The 17,127-nt window shown below is 43.7% G+C and overlaps 1 protein-coding gene across 4 annotated transcripts in view; it reads left to right on the top strand.

Moving 5' to 3' along the window:
• ANOS1 (anosmin 1) overlaps nucleotides 1-17,127 on the top strand; it is a 188,997-nt gene that overhangs the window by 111,084 nt on the left and 60,786 nt on the right. For all 4 annotated transcript variants that reach the window (XM_047843331.1, XM_047843333.1, XM_047843330.1 and 1 more), the window contains exon 3: nucleotides 238-300. In XM_047843331.1, the coding sequence (XP_047699287.1) occupies nucleotides 238-300 (63 nt within the window). The remainder of the gene's footprint in view (nucleotides 1-237; nucleotides 301-17,127) is intronic.

The raw sequence follows: 17,127 nt of genomic DNA, 5'->3' as shown, positions 1-17,127 counted from the left end.
GGCACCACTACCTTCCCTACATGGCACCTGCAGACGGGGCAACTCTTCTCTGGTTGTGTTGGTTCCTGTTCTGTAGGGATGGCCCTGCTCATACAATGTTGGTGCGATCCACTGAGGAGCTGGCTTTGCTAAACAAAGCAAACGAGCAGACATGGAAAAGTGAGGTGCACGGGGTTTCTTCCTTTGGCCTTTTTCCTGTCCGTTTGTTTATTGACTTTTCTTGTTGCTCTCTCCCAGTGTCTGGAGCCGTGCAAGGACACCTGGGACCTACAGAAGGAGCAGTGCCACAGCCTCTGTGAGGTAAGACCGCGCCCGTGTCCATCATGGGAACCGTAGCACGTGGTGTAAATCTCCGCGGGGATCACTGGTGTGGAAGGGCACCCGCGTTCTTCTGCAGGTCGGGGAGATCAGTTTACTTCGGTGATGTGTGTGTGTGTTTCTGTGTGTGTTTCCGTGTGCGTGTGTGTGTGTGTGTGTATGTTCATGTAAAAAAGAAAAACATTATTGAGATTTCTTAAAACCTAGTGACCCTCTGCTTCCATTATTGGTTAATCAGACACACAAGAATAGCTTTTACTACATATGCTTCGAGACTAGAACCTTTTTAAAAGAATTTTTTTTCAAATGTTTATTTTTGAGAGAGATAGAGACAGAATGGAAGCAGGGGAGGGGCAGAGAGAGAGGGAGACACAACATCCGAAGCAGGCTCCAGGCTTTGAATTGTCAACACGGAGCCCAATGCGGGGCTCTAACCCATGAACTGTAAGATCTTGACCTGAGCTGAAGTCGGACGCTTAACTGACTGAGCCCCCCAGGCGCCCCAGGAGACTAGAACCTTCTTAAAGGTATAAACTAAGGCTGCTCTCATGGGATATTCTGCAAGTAACTGTCAGCATGATGTTGAGGTTTACCTGCTGGTGGGAGAAGACACCCATTTTATATGTAGTGTGGTGCTCAACATTTCCACGTCATTGTTCACCCCCTATCCTGGGCAGAAGGCTCAGCTATTTTTAACTGTACGGGAGATATCTTACTTGCCCTGTGCTCTCAGGTAGGTCATGAAGGGTGTTATTGTCCTGGAAAGTTCCTGTCTAAACTCATCAGTCATGCTCCAGAGGGGACAGCTGCTCTACTGGGCTGTCTCCTCCAGAGCAAACCAGGGGTCTGGGGTCTGACCCAGCCTAGGATGTGCTCAGACATAGCCAGGAGGAGCGGGAGTCGGGCTGAGTGCATGCTGGCCTCTTGAAGAAAGGAGAATGGGGGAAGTCCACAAGGCCTGTGCAGAGCAGTGGTTGGGGAGTCTACTGTGGCAATCCAAGAAGCTCTGTAGGGAGCTGTGGGGAGCCAACCAGAAGACACGCCCCATAGCATCAGAGTGACATGATGTTACCAGGCTTCTCTGAACAGAACTGGAGGCTGATAGGGAACTCTTCTGAGCTCCTCCAGAGAGACCTAGTGGTCCAGCCTTCCCCCGCGTGAGGTGTTCGTATGGTCCCGTTGCCTGTGTGTCCCCTTGGATGGTGCGCAGATTCTACCCTGAGAATATGAATGTGGAGTTGGGCTAATAAGAGCTCCATCAATTTTATGGGGGATAAAGTGTCTCCACAGTCCCCTGATATCCTTGGCCTTCCAGGTAAACGTGGAGATAAGAGAAGGCACATAGCAAGTCCATGAGAGTCATGTGCAGAAGCACTGGGAGGCTGGGGCTCATCAAGTCGGATGGCTCCCCAACTCTAGGTAGAAAGACCAAGTCTGACACTTTTCCCTGTGTCCAGGTGCAGCTGGGGCTGGGCATGCCTCGGACAACTATGAAGGTGGTGGTGTAATTGGGTTCTCCCAGGAGAGCGTTCGGCGTTGTTTGGGAAAAGTGGAATGGAAGTTTCTCAATTACGAACATGATCAATATGAGGTCTTCCTAATCTCGCTTTGGTTTTGCTCCAAAAGTCGTACTCCACATTTTGTGACTGCTTGGAATATTGGCGGTTTGCAAACTCTTACGGACTGACGTCTGTGTTGCCAGAAGCACTTCAGACCCGAGGATTGCTGTCAACTAAGTCTTTGGAAGCATTTTGTAATCGCAAACATGAAAATGCCTGAATAATACATCCAATTGGCAGATACGCAAAGTTTTTTTAGCCAATTGCTCTGTAAGGACACTCACAGCGAAGCTAATGATGTAGTGTCACATCGGATGGAAGAAGAAGCTTCATATGTCTTTGTCGCCAGCCCTTTTCTGGATGGTGGGGATGCTCCAGAGTAGCGTAAATCATGGTTTCTGTCCTCCATCAAGGGAGCTGACATATTACCCATCCGTTTTCCCAAAACATTTTGGCTTCTTCAGGGATTCAGGCCAGACTTCTCCAGAAAACATATGCTGACCTGGCATTCAATTTAATGTATCTCTTATTAGTTATCTACTGGTACCTAACAAATTACCCCCAAGCTTCGTGGCTTAAAACAACACCCATATATTATCTCACAGTTTCTGTGGGTCAGGAGTTTGGACACGACTCAAATGCATTCTTTGCCTCCAGGCCCCACAAAGGCTGTAACCACGGTGTTCGCCGCGTTCCATTCTTGTGTGGGGGCTCGACCGCTTCTGCTGACGCTCTGCTAACAGGCTCATTGCACTTGTTGGCAGAATCCATCTCCTTATGGTTAGAGGACTGAGGTCCCGTTTTCTCAATGGCTGTTGGCCGGGGTCCACTCTTAGCCCTTGCAAGTAGCCTACAGGTCCCTCACGTGTGCCCCCCCACCCCAGGCAGGTCACAACGTGGCTCTTCTCCAGCAGGAGAAGCCTGATCTCCAGTCTGCTGAAACCAAGTCTCATATAACACAGCATATTCTCAGGAGTGACATCCATTCCACTTTTCTGTATTCTACTGGTTAGAAGCGAGTCAGCAGCCCTTCACCCCCAAACACACACACACACACACACACACACACACACACACACACACACACACACACATTCACACATGCAGACATCAGGAGAGGTTGTGACTCTGTGGGGCTCACTCTAAGGTGTATCTACTCCAAGAAGCAAATACACTAAAATGGTTCAGGCCCCTTGAAGCGTAGAGCAGAGCAGAGTCATCAGGAGTAAAACAAAGGTGATGAGCTGAGGCAGTGTCTTGTATGTTCCCTAACACACACACCTACTTATATTTTGTATTTTGTGCTTCGCATAAACCATACATCCACAGGAGTTAAAATATGCTGTTGTAGGATCTTGGGGAACAAGATGTAGCACGCTATTTGCTTCATAAACACATTACCCCCTACTCTCTGTGACTCTGGGTTGACACTGTTACTTCCGATATCCGAGAAGGTTCATCTGAAACCTCTGTCCCTGGAAACTCTTAATGTGACAGCACGCTTCTTTAATAACTGTTCCCTCTGAAGCAATCATGAGGCCTTCTGAACCAAATGCAGTTTGTTAAAATGGGACTCCTGTACAAATGGTGATTCCTAGTCTGGCAGGAGAGGTTAATTGAAACTCAAGAGGCGGGAAAGATAGGGACCGGTTAATGTGAGCCCTCTGTGGGCACGCCTCATCCCACAGTCAAATAACTTGAGCCTCGCTGTTCAATTTCAGTTCTGTTGGTCACTTGTACAGCTCTGTATATGTTTCCTTTCTCTTTTGCAGTATGGCTGAATGTTATGTTGAGGTAGACTGAATCCTGATGGACTGACCCCTGTTGTGGCATTTTGGAGGCTACTCACTCGCTCACTGAGGCAGACCTCACTACTCACTCACTCACTGAGGCACACCTGACACAATGCTGCCTTCCTCTCAGTTATCAGCGACTTACTAAGAGTGTATACAGGCTCCCTATTTTCATGACCTTAAACTTTCCTAAACGTTGAGACCCAGAAGGACTCTAGATTCTTCTACAGGTAGAAGAGCTAAACTGTTAGATATGTTTGACCCAATGTGTTTATTTGTAAGACAATCTCAGCTTTATTTGTCTTCTAAGGCACAGGTTTGCAAACCATGGTCCCCGGAGCAAAACTGGGCTGCCTCCCGTTTTTATAAGGAAAGTATTATAGGAGCGTGGCCACACCGGGTTGTGTATAGACTGTCTGGGGCAGCTCCCGTGTTACGGCAGGAGAGCTGAGTGGTCCATGAAGCTGGGACTATTTCCTGTGTGGCCCTTGACAGAAAAAGGTTTCAAACTCCTGCCTCAAGAAAAAAGAGCAACGGTCCTAACTATATCACAAAACCTGCCCAACTATTCAGAATGTTGTTACTTCCTAATCTGTGTCACCAGCACCCGTTTCTTTTTTTTTTTTTTCTTAAGTTTATTTATTTTTGAGACAGAGAGAGACAGAGCATGAACGGGGGAGGGTCAGAGAGAGAGGGAGACACAGAATCGGAAACAGGCCCCAGGCTCTGAGCTGTCAGCCCAGAGCCCGACGCGGGGCTCGAACTCACGGACCGCGAGATGGTGACCCAAGCTGAAGTCGGACGCCCAACCAACTGAGCCACCCAGGCGCCCCATCCAGCACTCGTTTCTAAACAAAGCATGATTGTTCTTGGTATTTTAGTCCTAAAATAAATTTTCCTACACGGAAGAGACTTTTGGAGGCATGTTAATACACCTAGAATTGGTTTGTGGCTTCTTCACATACTGATCTCTTGAACTTCTCATTTGATTTTCTATACAATTCTACTTTTTGCTACTTTTTGGGCTTCAGTCAGAGTTAAAAATGCTTTAAATGAAGAGGTTAAATGTGTTAGAGCAAGCATCTTTTAGGATTGCTTCTATGGATCACATGGGATAATTTTCCCTGTGTCATTTTTTGGAGCATGTTGGGTCATGACAGATACATAGAAAGGTCCTGCTACATTGTTTTAGTTTATTAATTATTACCTCTATCTTATTATTTTTCAAACTTTAAAAAATAATTTTTAAACCATTTTTCTTCCTGATCATGAAATGCACATTTCTTCACATTTAAATGTTTCTTTCTTACAATTGTAGGAGTCTAAATCATTAAGGATTCTTTTTCTTTCATAATGGCATAAAATAATTATGTCCATTACAATTGATGTTGTCTGAGCTTTGGTGAAGCGTGACACATGGTAGTTTGAGTGACCTCCTTGCTGGAGGACACGCTTCTCATCTTTAATTCTGACGTTTGTGATTTCACATCCTGGTATGAACTCACTGGGACCTCAACACTGGCAGTTTGAAGTGTGCATTAGGGTCACAGAGAATTGAGGCCTAATCTGCATCAAGGATATGCCACTGAGAGAGGGATCCAGGGTTTGTAGTAAAGCTGTTCTCGGACCAACCTGGATTCTGATAGATCCAGTTCTCGTCAGTGTGAAAATACGAATAGGAAGGAGGTTTGCCCTCAACCAGAGATAGGATTGTTGGTTCATTTCTTAGTGTTTTTTTGCCTTTCAGAATGTTTTCCAAGCTTATTATATTTGATTTTCGTAACCATTCTTGGAAGTTGTGTCTGACTTTTACCAGGTGAACTTGATGGTCAACAGAACGGATGCACAAGGAGGAAAAGGGTTTTATTTGCCCAAGATTGATTCCATGTTTAGTCGGTAGAGGAACAAGATCTGGAATCCAGGTGGTGGTCCATCTCTAGTCCATTGTGCTCTGCCCCCGGCACCTGCTCCTCACTCTGCTGTATTCCAGCGAACAGAGTAGAGGATAAAGTTGTCCTTCTCCCACCAGGAAATAAAGTAGAGCCTGTTTCTCATGGGAAGTTGTTGGCCCCACCATCTGTCGCTTGAACACACTTAAACCAGAAGGGAGTTTTGATGATGCAAAATCCTAGTGAAGTAAGGGTCCTTCAAGGAATAGGGGGAAGAACAAGGCCCCTTACTACTTTGGGTGCACTGGGCCATGGAATGTTCCAATACTACTGAAAATGCATGTCAGAAACTAAAGCTGTGAAGATTCATCACGCTCCTACAGAGGGTCTCTTGCACTCAAACATGTTACCCTTCCAATGCTCCAAAACCCAGCTGTGCGTCTTAAAATCTTGGGTGCTGGGTAAATGCATGCATTCGGGAATGGAAGCAGTGCCTTCTCCTGTTCTGGAACATCTGTGCAAGAGTTAGGGCTACTGAAGGATGCTGATGAATGGTGGGCAAGAACATGGTATCGTATGCCAAGGTGTGTGTGTTCTCAGGATACGAGAATGAGCTCAGCTACGTTGGTGGGTGTCAGTGTGGGATTTGTGGAAGTTTTCTTCTGAAAGCTTCACTGTCCTTAGTGAAATCTGCTGCGTGGCCGGGAGTGGTAGGTGAGAGAGGCAGTGGAGGCTGGGGTAACCAGTGAATAGCACATGTTCACAAAGTGCTAATTTTTCTTACTTTATAAATAGTAAAATTTTATTTTTAGGAATGATAAACGTTTTCCTTTTATTTTTACGAATGATAAACATTTACCTTTCAAGGTGATACTTGTATTTCTGGACTGTGATCTCTGGGCAGTGGGGAAAGTGCAGACTCCGTCCCAATTTTCCTTTCACCTTAGGAATCGCAGGTGTCCTGGGACCGAAACATGGCTAGGCATGCTTATGGCGTTTTACAGTTCTTGTGAGGCTGCCTCTACCAGTCCTCTCTCTTTTTTTTTTTTAATTCTTCAAAAAAATTATAAACATTTATTCATTTTTGAGAGACAGAGAGAGAGCATGAGCAGGGGAGCAGCAGAGAGAGGGGGAGACACAGAATCCTAAGCAGGCTCCAGGCTCTGAGCTGTCAGCACAGAGCCTGATACAGGGCTGGAACTCACAAACCGTGAAATCATGACCTGAACCAAAGTCAGAGGCTCAAGCAACTGAGCCACCCAGGTGTCCTGGACCTCTTTTTTTTTTTAATACTTATTTATTTTTGAGAGAGAGCAACCAGCAGGGGAGGGGCAGACAGAGAGGGAGAGAGAAGATCCCAAGCAGGTTCTGAGCTGTCAGCACAGAGCCCGACATGGGCCTCAAACCCATGAACCGTGAGATCATGACCGGAGCAGAAGTTGGATGTTCGCCTGAGCCACCCGGGAGTCCCTACCGGTCCTCTTATAACAGAAGCTACCCTCATTATGTCACATTTTATAGTCCTGCAAAATGAGAAAATCAATAATATTGAGTGACTTCTTAGGGTTTTTCAGTAGTTTATTGGCTTGATGGGACATATTCTCCATGGAATGTAGGCTGTTTCACCCCCATTTAAAAAAAAAATTGAAATGAAAAAAATTTTCATTGAATTTTTATTTTTATGTATTTATTTATTTGAGAGAGAGAAGGAGAGAGAGTACGCATGCACGGAGGAGCAGAAGCAGGGGTGGGGGTGGAGGGAGAATCTTAAGCAGATTCCACACTCAGCACACAGCCCTGAGCCACTCAGGTGCTCAGTTTTCATTGCATTTTTTTTTAAGATTATTTATATTGAGACAGAGTGCAGCTGGGTAAGGGGCAGAGAGAGGGGGAGAGAGAGAATGTGAGGCAGGCTCTGTGCTGTCAGCACAGAGCCCAACACGGGGTTCAAATTCACAAACCACGTGATCATGGCCAGAGCCGAAATCAGGAGCTGTTGGATGGACATTCAACCAACTAAGCCACGCAGGCACCCAGTTTTCACTGAATTTTTGTATGACGCTGGGGAATACAGAATTATATGCGGTCCACTTGGAGGAGAATTGATGAGTTTTGAAATTTTACAAGAAGTGGAGACTGGCAATTATTCTGAGTGATTTAAAGACCTAGCTCACCTGGAAAGAGGGACAAGGCAGGTGGGAAGCGTTAAGGGAATATAGCATGGAAACTGCAAGAGCATCAAATTTGAGTAAAAAAATAAAAGATGCATGTAAAACATTTAACCAGGGTCTGAACATGAGAAACATTGAATAAAGATTAGCCATTAGCCACTCCAAAGCGGAGGGCACGGTTAATACTTGTGAATTCTGCGATAGGTCAGTAAGGTACAGACTTAAAAGGGATTTTGTCATCATGAGGTGACTAGAACCCTGTCAGAGGGTTTCTGTGGAGCAGTGGTCGTCCATCTGTAGAACTCTGGGCTGTGGAATAAAAAGTACAGGAGGAAATGTCGACCAAATCCACACAACTGTCTGTGTCCATTTGTTAAGAGTGTCTGTGTGGGAGGAGGGGAGGGGAGGGGCTGTGGCCAGGAACCTTCAGTTTAAGGACGTGATTTTTGTGTACCTTTCCTTTGGGAAGACTTGAATACATTCGTATGCTGGGGGAAACGAGGCTTGTCAGGGGTGTGAGGTTACAGGTGCTCTGGGTAAAAAGCCCAGGGTTCTGGAATGAGAAGCCAGGGAGGACATGGAGAGACACTCACATCTGCAGATGCCTCCTGCAGCTTGTAGAATGGCCCAGAACGGCGCCTTTCACACTCCCTTGTGCACACAGATCACCTGGGCATCTTTTAGACGTGCTAGTTCTGATTCGGGAGGTGCATGCTGTGGGCACCCAGAGTCTGCATTTCCATTAGGCGTCGCTGAGCTGAGCCCGTGGAAGCAGGGGCTTTTCCTATGCAGGAGAATGCGCGTGTCCCGCTTGGATACTGGGGTGCCCTGTCAAGGGCTCACTCGGAGTTGCGCGCTGATTGTCTGAAGTCTTTTGTGTTTTCTTCTGTGATATTCTGTAGACAGAGCAGATGCGAATTGCTGATAAGGACTGAAAAGAAACCAACAAAAAATGGTTTTTAACAGGGGAAACCCCTAGTTTTTTTTCTCTCTCAAAATGCAGAATTTTAGTTGCTGGTTTGTTTCCATCCTCACATGAAAGGTATAGGTATAGAATTCCAGGTTAACACTTTTTTTAAATTAGTAGTTTAAAAATATCTCTTGGGGCGCCTGGGTGGCTCAGTCAGTTAAGCGACCGACTTCGGCTTAGGTCATGATCTCACGGTTAGTGAGTTTGAGGCCTGCGCCGGACTCTGTGCTGATGGCTCAGAGCCTGGAGCCTGCTTCAGATTCTATGTCTCCCTCTGTCTATGCCCCTCCCTCTGCTTACAGTCTGCCTCTCTCTCTCTCTCAAAAATAAACAGTAAAAAAAATTTTTTTTTAATCTCTTCATTTTCTTCCCAAGAGGAAGTTGAGGTAAACCTAAGATGACCATAATTTGACAAATGGGACATGTACTCATTGGAAGTGACTTCCCTAACGCATGTTTCTGATGTTCTCCTAATTTATATTATTCATGGTCAGGGTCTCTAACTTGCCTGGGAACCAAATTAATTGTAATCCCATCTAATAAATTAGGATGCATGATTGAGTTTCCAGGCAAATTATAATTGCATTTCCAAGCATAAATTAGAAACATTTGAATTGAGACTACTTTTTCCTATTTTAGTAGTATTTATGTTCCTTCTCTGAAAGATGCAACTAGAGATTTTTTTTAACAGTGTAATGTTTTTATGGTTTTGTGGAAATTATATATGCACATTAAAAACTTAATGTAACAACTACACAGGAGGGTAAAACCAAAGTATTACTCCAGATTCTACCATCCAGAATATCCATGGTTATCTGTGCAAAAGAGTTACCACAGCAAACCTAAGACCACTCTCTTAGGAATCCCTAATTAGGGGCGCCTGGGTGGCTCAGTCGGTTAAGCGCCCAACTTCAGCTCAGGTTACGATCCCAGGGTCCGTGGGTTTGAGCCCTGCATCAGGCTCTGTGCTGACAGCTCAGAGCCTGGGGCCTGCTTCAGATTCTGTGTCTCCCTCTCTCTCTCTGCCCCTCTCCCACTCACCTCTGTCTCTCTCTCTCAAAAATAAATGAACATAAAAAAAAAGAAATTCCTAATTAAAAGATTGGTTCTTGGCTGGCATGTGGGAACTCAGGTTTGGGGTGGGTTCCCCCCATTCCCTAACTGTAAGAGGGGTTCACTGTCCCTAAACTATTAGTACAACAGTATGGTTGTGATGGCCACCAGTTTCTCAAGGGCTGTCTGGGTATTTGGGCCGCAGCCTGGTGACCAGCCTTGTCAAAAATCTGGGCACTGAGTGTCTCCTTAATGTCTCTGGTGACGGCATTTCACATGTGTTACCTGGTTTCCTGTGGACTTCATGCTACGCATGTTTTCCCTGTTCTTGCTTTTACTATAATAAATCATAGCCCAGAGTAGGACTATATGCTGAGCCCTATGAGTCTCCCTAGTGAATTAGCAAACCTGGGCTGGTCTGGGGGAGCCCAATACATTACCATCAAGCGAACATCTTATCTGGTATCTCAATGCTTGATAGTTTTTTAAAAATAATGCTTGAAGTTTAATACTGTTTGAGCTTAACAGAAGAAAAAGGAATCTTCAAATTTGGGGGAGAAAATGATTATGAAAAGCATTATGAGATCAAAAGCATTATTTAAAAAATTTTATATTTGCTTTATTATATACTGATGCCCTAAAATTAAGTTCCACGCAAGTTACTTATATGTTCCTCACACCAGTCTTTGTACCTCCCAATTTTTCTAACATTATTTCCTAATTGTTAGTTTTATTACATTGAATATTCTTCCTTCACCATAATTCCTGGTTTATTTAATTTTAGGTATATATTTATGTGGATGATAAAGTGATCAAGACTTTTACACCTATTTCTTTACACTTGGCTTCTAAATTTGATCATATCTTGGGGTGCCCGGCTGGCTCAGTCGGTAGAGAATGTGACTCTTGATCTCAGGGTTTGTGAGTTCGAGCCCCACACTGGCTGTAGAGATTACTTAAAAATAAAATCTTTTATGGGGTGCTTGGGTGGCTCAGGGGGTTAAGCATCTGACTTTGGCTCAGGTCATAATCTCACGGTTCATGAGTCAAGCCCAGTGTCGGGTTCTGTGCTGACAGCTCAGAGCCTGGAGCCTGATTTGGATTCTGTGTCTCCCTCTCTCTCTGCCCCTCCCCCGTTCATGCTCTGTCTCTCTCTGTCTCAAAAATAAATAAAACGTTAAAAAAATTTAAAAAAAATAAATAAAAATATTAACAAAATAAAATCTTTAAAAAAATGTGGTATCTTTTGTTTCTAAAAAGGAGTCCATTGATAGCCATTTTCTTTGAAATTGTTCACAACAAACTTTGCCTACCACTGTACATGAAGTCCAAATTGGATTGCACATGCTTCTCTCCCATAATATATAAGTATCTGCATGATTTTCTTTGAGTACTGAGTATTGTACTAGCCCATTTATTCTTGTTTCCTGCTTATCTGTAGAATGGCTGAATTTGGCATTGCATCGATTTGTAACAAATCCTCACGGGTGCTATGTTCTCTGAGTTTTTTCTTTGAGAATGGTTCTGTCACATGTACGTTTGAATAACAGCTTAGCTGATTTTATGTGTGTTTGTGTATATATATATATGTATATGTATAGTTTATTTTCTTACTATTATGCAAACATTGCTATATTAGCTTCACACATTAAATTTTGTAGGGAGAAATTGACATGGGGAAAACCATATTTTCTCCATCATAATCAATTTGCCCTTTTTACCTGGGTGCCTGAAAAATTACATTTTTATAATTGTTTTCTTCCACATTTTCATTTAAATTCTAGCTAAGTAGCATACAGTACAGTATTGGTTTCAGGAGTAGAATTCAGTGATTCATCACTTACATACAACAGTCAGTGCTCATCCCAACAAGTGTGTCCTCCTTAATATCCGTCACCCATCTAGCCAATCCCCCCACCCCACCCACCAGCATCCCTCAGTTTGTTCTGTATTGTTAAAAGTCTCTTATAGTTTGCTTCTCTCTCTCTCTCTCTCTCTCTCTCTGTTTCTATTTCCGTTCCCGTATATTCCTGTTTTGTTTCCTAAATTCCACATGTGAATAAAATCACATGGTGTTTGTCTTTGTCTGACAGACTTATTTCTCTTTGCATAACACACTGTAGCTCCATCCACATCGTTGCAAATGGCAAGATTTTATTCTTTTTGATGGCTAAGTAATATTCCAGTGTGTGTGTGTGTGTGTGTGTGTGTGTGTGTGTGTGTGTGTATCTATATGACATCTTTTTTATTCATTCATCAGTCAATGGACACTTGGGCTCTTTCCATAGTTTGGCTATTGTTGATAATGCCACAAAATTATATTTTTCTCCTTGAAGTTCAGTAGCACAAACTGTGTCTAAGTATTGCTGATTTTTATCAATATTCCTGGATAAAATTCCTTGTCTTTTGATTTGCATATATATAGTTTACATATATACGTGTATATCTACGATTTCCACATATGCTTGTTTATCAGAACCTATTTAGAATGTGTTCCCTCTGTGCCTTGACATTTTAAGAGTGTTAGAAGCTCCCAGGTGATCCTCCTAGGAAAGCAAGTTGAGAGCCACAGTCCTTGCTGCCTTCTTAGTTTCCCCTGAGATATGGGATGGTCTGTAGAAAAACACTGTTGCAAGAGTGGCCCACACTCTTACTTGTTTTGTGATTTCAGATAAATTATAATCTCCCTGAGTTTCTGTCTCCTCGTGTGTAAAATGGAGATCATAATGGTTATGGGGACTGGGGAGGAATAAGTGAGACAAGCAAGCAAAGCCCCTGGGGGACAGATTCTGCCGTCAACGTTTTAGGTGTGTATTGGCTGAAGCAGGAAAAAACAAACCCACCCAAGCCCTGGCTTTTCTCAAAGACTGCTATATTTGATACATGACACAGTCCTGTTGAGTTGAATTAAATACCAAGTCCGATGTTCTCTCCATATCTGAGGCCTCATATTTATGTGATTTCCAACATATTAAGATAATTTACTGAATTTGATGTTTTTATGTTCATCATTCCATGATTACTGCACAGATTATTTGATCGTACAATACCTTGCATTTTATACCAAACAAAACAAAGATAATAGTATCTTCCACAAAAGCATCCAAGAACTGGTAACCTAGTATTTATTGTTAGTATTTCATTGTATTTTTATCGTTTGCCAGGTAAGTTGAGCTTATTAGAATATTGCCCAGATAAGGCACTAAAATACATATTTTAGTTTTTAAGCAGAGAGATGGGATGTAGGAGAGATTTATAAGAAATTTATAAGAATCAACAATATATAATATTCCATAAAATATTAAGGATTTTCACCTAATCCATTGCACCAAGGGTATTTTCATTGACTATAATACTTTGTCTTATTTGACTGCATGATGACACCAGTAGATACTAACTACTCTAGAAAAATACATGATCTTTGAAGAGTATTCTGTTCTTAGTTTTGTGTTGGGTAAGGGCAGAAAAAAGAATGAACAAAAATTAATGAGCATAGTAACCATGATTTTCCCCAGTTTTAAATTAGAGCCAATGACTTAGCAAAAGATGTATGATTTGTATGATTTGCAAAATTATTCACGTTTGTAGTTTTAAATTTTTTTGGTTTACTTATTTTGAAGGAGAGAAAGGGAGTGAGTGAGCACACAGGGGGGGAAGGGCAGAGAGACAGGAAGACAATCCCAAACAGGCTTCGTGCCATGGTGCCATCAGCATACAACCCAATGCAGAGCTCGAACTCAGAAATCATGAGATCATGACCTGAGCCGAGATCAAGAGTCGGATGCAACTGTGTCACCCAGGCACCCCTCATATTAATAGTTTTATAAGGAGTTGGAATTACATTAATCTTACAATGAACAGTTTGTGTTAGTAGCTGGTACAATTTTATAAACAAATATAGCATTTAGCACATCCATCCGTGTTTCCACACGTTTTCGTTTCCCATGAAGCTGATGGCCACTGTACTCATCATGATGGGGGTAACTTACACCTTCCCTAAATTTTTCACATCTCTCTTGACGAGTCTCCCAGTAATTAACTCGTAATATCATAAGAAATAGTAGGTGCTTATTGGTCAGGAGTATCTTTACTGACACCGAGTGACCTATGTTCACAGGATTTATAACTGGCCATTAGTGGCCCAATTTACACATTTTCTTTATGTCTAGAATACTAATATTCACACATCATTTTCACTGACTTGCACTCATTTTTGTCTTTATTCCATTCAACTAGTGCATTCTCAATAAGCTATGTTTAAAGGCATAGTGACAGACCTGCATACAGAGACCATATATTCTCCAATTTACATTCAGACCACTAATAGTTTTTCAACCTAATCCAAGATAATTATCCAAGATAATTGATAGAGAACATTAAAATCTGCCTTTAATAAACAATGGAACCACTGAATCCAAGTCATCTGTAAGATAGTTGTACCAAATCCGTGCATTTGTAAGACGAACCCCCAAACTTAGACGTTTTTCTTTCTTATAAGTGCCAACAGGGCAACGTCCCCGCACACAGATTTCAGAACTTAACCTGGCAGTAGCATGTTGGAAACTTGTGATGGTCACGCTGTGGAGAAGCAGAGCCAACTTTCTGTCTGTGGCTCTTAAAACATTTTTGTCGGAATAACAGAAGAATTTGGAAATGTTAAACAGTAAACTTGTAGCATGGGAAAAGAAAAGAGACACCAATTACTCCACTGCTATTGAGTACCCATTGGGGTGCATAATAGGGCTTCGTCCTTTGTATGCACCATCTCATGTAATATTCATAACGTTATTTGTATTACTTCAGGCTCATGTACCCGTCGAGAAAGCTCCAGGGCAAGGATGAACTTTTTTTTGTTCACGCATTTGTTTCCACGGTTCTCCAAACACTCACATGCACACACAAAAAATCACAGTTTTGAATCCATACCAAGAAGGAGAAATATTGAATAAACGTACAGAACGCCTCTTACATCAACCGGAAGATCTAAATGAGTCTGCTAATTATCACTGTTCCTGTTACATGACATTCACTGGGAACAAATGTTTCGGACCTGGGAAGGCCACTGTTTTTGTTTATTTGTTTTTAATTCTGCCCCATTTGCTCCATCAGTAAATTGTTAAGATGAGGAGATACTGTCTCTGACCGGGAAGTCTCTCACAGTTCAAGGGTATGGCGGTTGGCGCAGTGATGGTGAGAGTCACGTGAGCAGAGAGCCCACACTTTGTTATCTGAATCTCAAATCATACCCTGTTTTCATACGTGAAGACGAAAGAGGCCGATGTGATCGTGCCGTAGCGCAAACTGAGTCGTGGTGATATCCCAGTTAGCAAGCCATAAACACTTGCCAGATTTAATGAAGTTATTTGTACACGGCCATTTCAGCCCATGCAGGCCAATTGACTTGGGTAACTAAATATTTTCTTTCAGTGCATGTAATGTATACGTTTTGTTGAGAGAGAAACTGGCCAGCACTCCGTCATTGTTATGGATCCCTTTACATCCTTCCTTGATTCCACAGTTAGGGTTGGACTTAAATTTAGGAATTCAAAAGCCAGTGAAGGGAAACACACCTAGCACCTAACAGAAAAATGAACTGTGAAATTAAGACAGAAAAGCCTTAAGAACTGACGAGGCTTTCAGTGTTATGCAGTTAAAAAATGAGCTACAAATTTATGGTACTTCTGTATTGAAAGCATGGCCTTTCTTGTAGGTTTTACCCGGGAAGTTCTTCAGTTGAGACACTGTTTTGGCTAATAATCATTTATTTGACATCCACGATTGTGACTTACGCTTTGGGGTTATACCTTTTCTAGCCAGTGCTTCCAGTTTTCCCACTTTTGTCAGAGTCTGAACTCTTCCATCATATTTAATGGTCATACAGCATTGACACCTGAAAGTACATTAGATTTACGCTATCAGAAAGACCACGTGTCTGTGAGAGAGTGCTCATATCTGATATCACACATGTCCGCACAGTATGCACACATTTCTCGCCCTTAGGTAAGTTTTTTTTTAATTGTGGTAAAATACACCTAATGTAGCGCTTGCCGTCATAACTCGTAAGCACATTTTTTTTTTAAATTTTATTTTGAGAGAGAGAAACAGGGAGAGAGAGAGAGAGAAGGAGCAGGGGAGGGGCAGAGAGAGAGCGAGAAGAAGAATCCCAAGCAGACCCCATGCCAGGTGCAGAGCCAGACGTAGGGCTCAATCCCATGAACTGTGAGATGGTGACCTGAGCCAAAGTCAAGAGCCGGACGCTTAACCGAGGGAGCCACCCAGGCGCCTCAGGCAGGTTGTGAAGGCACCATCGGGGGAAGGAGAAGAGAAGCAGCATGGAGGACTGCCCTGGGGTTGGAGTTTTCCTGGGTGACTGGGACGGGTCCTGGTGCTGGAGTTACCATGTTTGTGGTTTCCAATGACATTTCAGTCACCATCAACATGAGGAGTAAACTGGCTATCATTAACTCCCTTTTTGGAAGCAAGGTAAAGACGTGGGTGTCGCTAGCTGCGTAGAGGGTCAAACTCGGTCATCAGTGAGGAGCAGTGGTCAGCATGCTGGCAGGTGTTTCCCAGCATGTGGTAGAGACTCGTGTTCAGTCACTGAGAAGCAACTGGTAACACAGGGTAGGTCTTACCAGGTGGTGGGCAGCGTTATCAGGAGATGCCCAGATGTTGCCAGGTAGCGGTGAGCCCTATGCAGTCATCGGTGAGGCCCGTGTTGACTCAGCCACCAGAAGTGTTGCCGGGTGCCATTCAGGGGTCCCCAGGTGCTACCAGTCATGAGTCATGGCTAGTCAGCAGTGTGGAACAGCACCTACCACATGCTGTTCACATTGCACCCCGGTTCGTGGTCACCAGTGCCACCACATGTAATTCTGCTGTCGCTGACTCCTATTTGACATCAAACAGTAAACAGAGAACCTTCCTCGGTGGTCTCCTACCTCCAGGAGGAAGGCTCTGAGTGGAGCCCCTCTCTGACACTGCTGTTGGCATTGCTTAGGGCTGACTGAGCACAGCCTCACCAGAGTTCAAGCCCATGCAGGTGAGCACTTCGTGCACACGGAGGGGACAGTTCTAGACAGTTCCCCTCCTGGCGGGGTGCCTGCAGTTCGCCACGTGTCACTCAGTGCCCCAGTTCTTGGCAGAGGGTGGGTGTGGGAGTGCCATCCCCACTGCCTGGGAGCCTGGCTCACAAAACCTTCTTTAGCAACAACATGGCACCCTTACAAAGGGGATGGATGGAGGGCTGGGACTTTACCTGGCTGAACAGGTGCATTGCAGCTGACAATGGGTTTAGGGGACTGGTTGGGGTTAGGGCAGCTATCTTGGCAACCAGCCATCAAAGCAAAAGAAGCATCACCAAATGCTGTCCTG

This window comes from Prionailurus viverrinus, chromosome X, assembly GCF_022837055.1.
Source record: "Prionailurus viverrinus isolate Anna chromosome X, UM_Priviv_1.0, whole genome shotgun sequence".
NCBI lineage: Eukaryota > Metazoa > Chordata > Mammalia > Carnivora > Felidae > Prionailurus > Prionailurus viverrinus.
This window is presented reverse-complemented; position numbering and strand designations above follow the sequence as displayed.